This window comes from Camelina sativa, chromosome 4 (assembly GCF_000633955.1).
Source record: "Camelina sativa cultivar DH55 chromosome 4, Cs, whole genome shotgun sequence".
NCBI classification, from domain to species: domain Eukaryota; kingdom Viridiplantae; phylum Streptophyta; class Magnoliopsida; order Brassicales; family Brassicaceae; genus Camelina; species Camelina sativa.
Genome location: NC_025688.1, coordinates 14,561,876 through 14,568,633, shown reverse-complemented (window position 1 = coordinate 14,568,633; position 6,758 = coordinate 14,561,876). Strand labels below are relative to the sequence as shown.

The window sequence follows — 6,758 nt, the reverse complement described above, 5'->3', positions numbered from 1 at the left end:
AAAAATTACAATGTCATCATCCAAAATTGTCATAGTTTGTATCATCCTCGTTTCACTTGCTAATCTTCATGAATGTAGTAAGTCATTTGTATATATATATAGTTTACATTTTGCCCATCATTATTTGTTGTGCCCATCATTAATCATAACTAGTTAGTTACCAATATATATATTATCCTCCATAGTATTTTTTTAAATGTGTAATTTTTATCTTTATATATAGGTTTATTTAAAAGTGACAAGCCATTGACCAATCCGTTCACAGGAGAAAGGACAGGAAAACCACCATGCAAACCAGGAAAAAAAAACTATTTTGTCTGCACTTACAATGCAAACATTGATTATCTAGAAGATGTCAGAAGCTGTTGGCTCCTTTGCCCAAAAAGCTAATTTGACCCAACACCTCCTTTTCAAGGATTTATAAAATTTGAAGACCATTTTAAACACCAATTTTTTTCTTTCATATATAAATAGTAAATAATCATGTTACTACACTAAAGAAAATTATACATACACCTTAGTATTGCTTCGTAACTTTTAAACTCTTTTATTTACTCTATATTTTATGTCTGTAGTATCATTTAAAAGTGAGCCTTGCTCCTGTAATGATTTTTTGGTGATAGATAAATTCATAAAAATCTGCTTCAGTGCCATGTATCAAAGTCCTCAAAATGAAGCTAATACATTCTTTATTCTACAACAAGAAAATGTCTCGCCGATGCAAGAAATATGAAAAACAAAACAAAACTCGAAATGATCAGAAGACCAATGTTTTATCAACTTCTTTGAAGAATGTTTTCTTTTTTGTTTCCAATGAAATCACAACAGATCTAGTTAGCTGCAGCGGCAGCTGGTTTGTTTGCAAATGCGACACCCTTCTCAATGCTAGCTTTCAGTTCTGGTTTAAGAGCTTCTAGTGCTTTCTGCTCGTACTCAGTCAATCCCTGAAGGTCTGACTCAATCACAGCTTCAAGTCCATTCTTCCCAAGCTTGATACGTGATGCAAAGAAAGGAAGATCAGTAAGAGTCGACTCCACATACGAACACTCGTAGACATCCCCGTCTCCATCAAGAGCACGGAGAGACGACTCAACAAATCTTGCAGCAGCATATGCCATTGACAAAGTAGCCGAACCTGCACCTGCCTTAGCATCCACGACCTCAGTTCCAGCGTTCTGAATCCTAACAGTCAGCTGCTGGATTTCTTCATCGGTAAAGTTGGCAGAGGGCTTGGTTTTTGAAAGAAGAGGCAAAATGGTGATTCCAGCATGTCCACCGATAACAGGAACATCCACATCTATAAGCTTAAGGTTCTTTTTCTGAGAAACAAAAGTGTTAGCCCTCACAACATCCAAGGTAGTGACACCAAAGAGTTTCTTAGGATCATAAACACCTTTCTTTTTCAAGACTTCAGCAGCAATGGGTACAGTAGAGTTAACAGGGTTACTAATAATATGGATGAAAGCATTAGGACAGTTATCAGCAACAGCCTCAACCAGAGATTTCACAATACCAGCATTGATGTTGAAAAGATCATCACGGGTCATACCAGGTTTCCTAGGTACACCAGCAGGGATAACCACAACGTTGACATCTTTCAAACAATCAGCTAACTCAGAAGGACCAGTGAAATCACGAACTTGAGAAGGAGTATTACAGTGACTCAAATCAGCAGCAACACCTTTAACATTAGCGATATCGTAAAGATGAAGGGTAGATACCAACGGAGACATCTTGATGAGTAGTGACAAAGGCTGACCAATACCACCAGCAGCACCAAGAACAGCTACTTTGTAAGAAGCATTGATCTTGAATCCGTAAGGCTTCTTGTCAGAGGTTTGAGCTTTGGTTACAGAACCGCGAAGAGTCTTGGTCAAGGAAGAAGAAGAATCAGATCCAGAGATGAGTGAGGTTGATCTAAGACCGGTGAAACTAGGGACTGAGTTAAAGTTCACAGCTTGTGCCCTAGACTGTGGTGTAAAGGAGCTGGCTTTAGAGGAGTAAGAAGATCCAATAGAAAACAAAGAAGCTGATGTTGCTGTTGCTGCTGCCATTGTTTTTGTTCTGTTTTATCTGTTTTCACAAAAAAAAAAAACTTGTTCATACCTAATTAACATATTTACAGGGGAGACAGATCTATCTATAAGCGAATTCAAGCAAATAAATCGAAACCCTAATCGAAGAGAGACGTGAACCAGATTGAAACATCTCTAAAGGAGAACTCAGCTACTTATAAGAACAAAAGATTCAGAGGAGCAAATCGTAAGAATCAAAGAATGGATTAACCCAGTTCTAAAAATCAAATCTTTTTATTAAAAACGAAAACGAATTGAGAAATAAACTAACCTTGGAGAAAGCTTCTTGACCTGAAAAACCAAAACGCGAGAGAGAGAGAGAGAGAGAGAGAGAGAGAGAGAGAGAGAGAGAAGGATTAAAGAATTTGCTCTGTTCGCTGTAGAGCTCAGTGAAGAAGAAGAAGAGAAATGGGATTAGGTGACACGATGGAGGAATCAGGAAACAATCTTTTATTTATTTTTTTAAAAAGGAAATTAAAAAGAAAAAGAAAAATATAATGTAATTAAACAAAATTGTAGATCTTTGTTTTGGATGTCTCGTTGGATCCGCCAAGAGGTGTCTCCGTGATACGAATATACGATATTGAGTCACTTGACTGTGTCCTTTAGTAGAGTTCGGACGACTGACAGCCAAAACGCTGCGTTAACCTTATTATTATCCCCACGTGCTCTTTTTCTCTCAACTACTTTTTTTCCTAGTTTGATGATACTTTGGACGTCAATGGTGTCGGTCGACTCACTATCGTTGTTGGTGATTTTGGTTAATTGATTATTATTCACAAGTATGCCACTATATAGTACAGTATATAACTAGGCCAGTCCACTATCCCACGCAGGAGCAATGGGGTTGGAGTCAAATAAGTAATAACTATATATCTTTGGGGAATTTGGATAGGAATAGGATGGTAACAAGAGTTGATTCTTAGCAAGATAGCTTGAAGTCTAAAAAGTTTGGATTACAAACTGAAACAGGAGTAGATTTACTGATTAGTTTTTCCGTGACCGTTTTCTTTTTCTTTTTCAAAACTTTTTTCTTTAGTTTTAGATCTACTTTTTAGTTTGGCTTAGATCTTCATCGTGGGTCTGGATTACAAACTGAAATAGGAGTGAGGCAAGTTTTCTTCTCCGTCATCGGCGTGGTGTGGATTATCCGGCAGACGTTGCGGTTGTGGCTCTTTTTTCGGCAGACAAAAGACTTTGGTTCTAGTTTTTCCGGGTTGGAAGATGCTATTGGAAATGCAGAGAAGTCTTTCACGGCTCAACCGCCTGGTTGGAGGCTGCGGCAGCGATGGAAGACAATTGCGCATTGGTGGATTTCCTGATGAGTGTTTTGGTGGTTAACGGTAGATCTTTTTCAAGATATATTAGATGCCTTTCATGGAATATGGCTGTTGAAAAGTTTTTTTGACTCTGCACCTCTCTCTAGCTTCCGTGTTATTGCTTCTACTGGACTGGATCTGAACATTACTTTGTTTGGGAAGGTTTTCCAGTTCATGGCTTTTAGAGATCAAGGGCTTGGATCTGAGTATTTCGTTTTGCTAGGTAGGGGATTCGATATTCATTGGGTGGCAGAGAGTTAGATAATTAATCTATTCCGAAAAGCATTTGACGGGTCTGACTTGTCGTTGGTGACGGCTCTGAGACGGGATTCAAATACTCCGGTTAAAGAATCTGATCCGGCGAAAATATCATAAAGCTGTGGGCATTGTATTTGTCGGTGCTAGTAGATCTGGTTGTCTGCCTCTGTTTAACCGTCTGAATCTAACTTGTTTTTCTACTCTTGTTTGCCAAAATTTTCTTTGTATTTTGTAGCTGTTGATGGTTTGTAATTTCAGGCCAAATGCCCATTTGAGACGGCCATAAATAAAACGGTTTTAATTGTTGAAAAAAAAAAAAATATATATATATATATAGCTTCAAGTCGTATATCTGGGTTGCTTCTTACAAAATGATGTAAAACTTAAAACCGATGGGAAGATAAACCTGAGGAACACTACACAGTCTTTACAAGTCACAACTTTTTCTATGCGATATTGATGTTCATATATTTTACCATGTTTTCCCTTAGTTTATTCACATCTTTTGCATCTTTTGCTAGCCATTTTCATCATTATTGTGTAGCTTTAGGACTAATCATGCATTAGAGTTTAGTTGCATTGCATTTGCATCTTTTCATGCATAAACAGGTGATTTTGGAGCTTAAGGAGCATGGAAACAATCCTGAGGAGAAGTGAAGCAATCTTGAAGGGAAAGCAAGAGAGTTAAGGCTGAAGAACCAAGGTCCAGAGTCCAACTCGACGAAGGACTCGACCGAGTGGGTAGATGGACTCGACCGAGTGGAGTGTGCACGAGAGAAGCCAGCTCGACCATGGACTCGACCGAGCACTGGTCGAGTTGACCGAGCCGTTGACTACTTTGACTTTTTCTATTTTTAGGGCTTCCACCTCCTCACCTATATAAGGCCTTGTACCTGCAGCCACCAAAGTGTGCAACTTTTTAGATATTCCCTAAACCTAGTTTTTACCTTTTTTAGTTTTATTCCTTTTGCATTTTTATTTTTAAGATCTTGTACTTCCTTAAAAAAGAAGACTAGATTCTTATATTTTGTTGGTTCTATAACTTTCAAGATATTGAGAATTTGAGTTTCATCCTTTCATCAATATTGAAGATCTTTGTTTAATCTTTCTAATAATGCAAGTTTCAATATTTTCTGGGTTTTTGACTTTGATCACCATGTATTGTTGTGAGTAGTTTCCTTAGGATCTTGAGGATGGGTTAGGATGGATTGATCTTGTGGTTTGTGTGACTTGGTCAAGCTTGATTGTTGTAGATCTCTTCTAGGGTAGATGATCTTAATGCTGATTCTATATCTGAGAGGGTAGAGTCTGATTTCAAGCTTCTTAGCATCACACCAATGTTTAGGAAGCATAGATAAGGCTAGATCTAGAGCTTACCATTAGGCTTGCTAAGAGATTAGAGGTCTTGTTTGGTTTGAGATGTATTGCTTAATGCCTGCTTGTGTAGATTCTTTACTGTGTGAGAACAAGTCTAGAATTGCATAGGTTTGATTGTTTCTTGACCATGAGAGTGGGAGAAACTTGTCTTAGATTAATATGTCTAGAGGTTAGCTCAAAGTTTGCTTGAGATTTGTTGACCAAGTTAGATAACCACAATGATTAGTCCATCCCATGAATCCATCCTCAGGACCTTCTTTGTTTATTGAAATCTTAGTCTTAATCCTGTTGCTTGCTTGTTGTTTGATTGGATTTAGCATTACTCTGTTTTTATTGCATTGCTCTGTTTCTGCGTCTAGTCTAGCTCGACCACCCACTCGACCTACACTCGGTCGAGTGCTGCTCGAGTTCATCCCCAGAACTCTGTGTCTATGATTTGTGTTTGTCTTGTTTCATTCCTGTTTCATTCCAGTTGCATACATTTAGTTTTCAGTTCATTAATTATCTTGCATTAGTTCATTAGTAGTAGTCTCTGTTTCTGTTCTTGCTTTATCACTGTTTCAATCATTCAGTTTCATTTGCATCTAGTTGTTAGTTCTTGTAGTTTATTTTCTGCATTTTACATTTTCTTCCTAGGATTGTTAGTGACAAACAATCTTTACATTTGTCTTAACTTAGATTCATATGCATATCTTAATTGTTCACAAACACTCATTTAGGATTGATACCTCTTGTACTGCAATAGCATAAGGGGAATTGAAACACCCATCCATCATTCCATTCATATCTCACCATTGCATACATCATCATTCACACCACAATATAAATCTTGTTTCAATTTGGCGCCGTTGCCCATTTGAGTGTGTTTTTGTGACATTTAGGATCCATATTAGTCTAAGATTAAGTTCTTTTATACGCTTGTGAGGTTGCTGTACTCGAATCTTCTGTTTCTGGGTTGAAGTTCCATTTCAGGTACCACTCGACCAGTCACTCGACCACCACTCGACCGAGTCGTGATCGAGCACCTGCTCGAGCCAGAAGCCGGATCTCTATAACCATCATTTTCCAGTCGACTTGACCTCCTACTTGAGCCTGTGCTCAGTCGCTTGCCTAGCAAAAATCGTTTGTGTCTGTTAATGCACACAAGGTCTAAAGGAAAGGACAATCTTCTTAGGCTTATTGACAACATCAACAACAAGACCAAGAGTTTAGGAGCTAAGCAAAGGAGAGTTGTTCAGCAACAACAAGAGGTTATAGTAGCTATGGATCACCAGGATCAGATTCAGAGACCAAGGAACATTGGTGCTGGAGATGCACCCAACACTCACAACCAAAGAGCTGGCATTGTGCCACCAACTGTTGCCAACAACAACTTTGAGATCAAGAGTGGATTGATCTCAATGATTCAGGCCAATAAATTCCATGGATTGCCTATGGAGGATCCACTAGATCATCTTGATGAGTTTGACAGAATCTGTGGTCTTACCAAGATCAATGGAGTAAGTGAAGATGGTTTCAAGCTGAGGTTGTTCCCTTTCTCACTTGGGGACAAGGCTCATTTATGGGAAAAGACTCTCCCTACTGGTGCAATCACTACTTGGGATGCATGCAAGAAGGCTTTCTTGGCCAAGTTTTTCTCCAATGCTAGGACAGCAAGACTAAGGAATGAGATCTCTGGATTTGCTCAAAGGAGTAATGAAAGCTTTTGTGAAGCTTGGGAGAGATTCAA

The 6,758-nt window shown here is 38.6% G+C and overlaps 1 protein-coding gene and 1 long non-coding RNA gene across 2 annotated transcripts; one reads left to right on the top strand and one right to left on the bottom strand.

The window, feature by feature from the left end:
- On the top strand, nt 1–536 carry LOC104780552. The gene is made up of 2 exons (XR_766774.1): nt 1–77; nt 224–536. It is a non-coding gene; the product is annotated as an uncharacterized LOC104780552 (long non-coding RNA).
- LOC104780551 (malate dehydrogenase, chloroplastic) lies at nt 629–2,629 on the bottom strand. Its single transcript, XM_010505050.2, has 2 exons — nt 2,347–2,629; nt 629–2,073 (listed from the first exon to the last, which is right to left on the bottom strand). The coding sequence occupies exon 2, from the start codon at nt 2,052–2,054 to the stop codon at nt 831–833; it is 1,224 nt and encodes a 407-aa protein (XP_010503352.1). The 5' UTR covers nt 2,055–2,073; nt 2,347–2,629; the 3' UTR covers nt 629–830.

What these genes read in the sequence shown, in the direction of transcription:
- LOC104780551 (XM_010505050.2), bottom strand. Translation starts at nt 2,054, where the DNA reads ATGGCAGCAGCAACAGCAACATCAGCTTCTTTGTTTTCTATTGGATCT.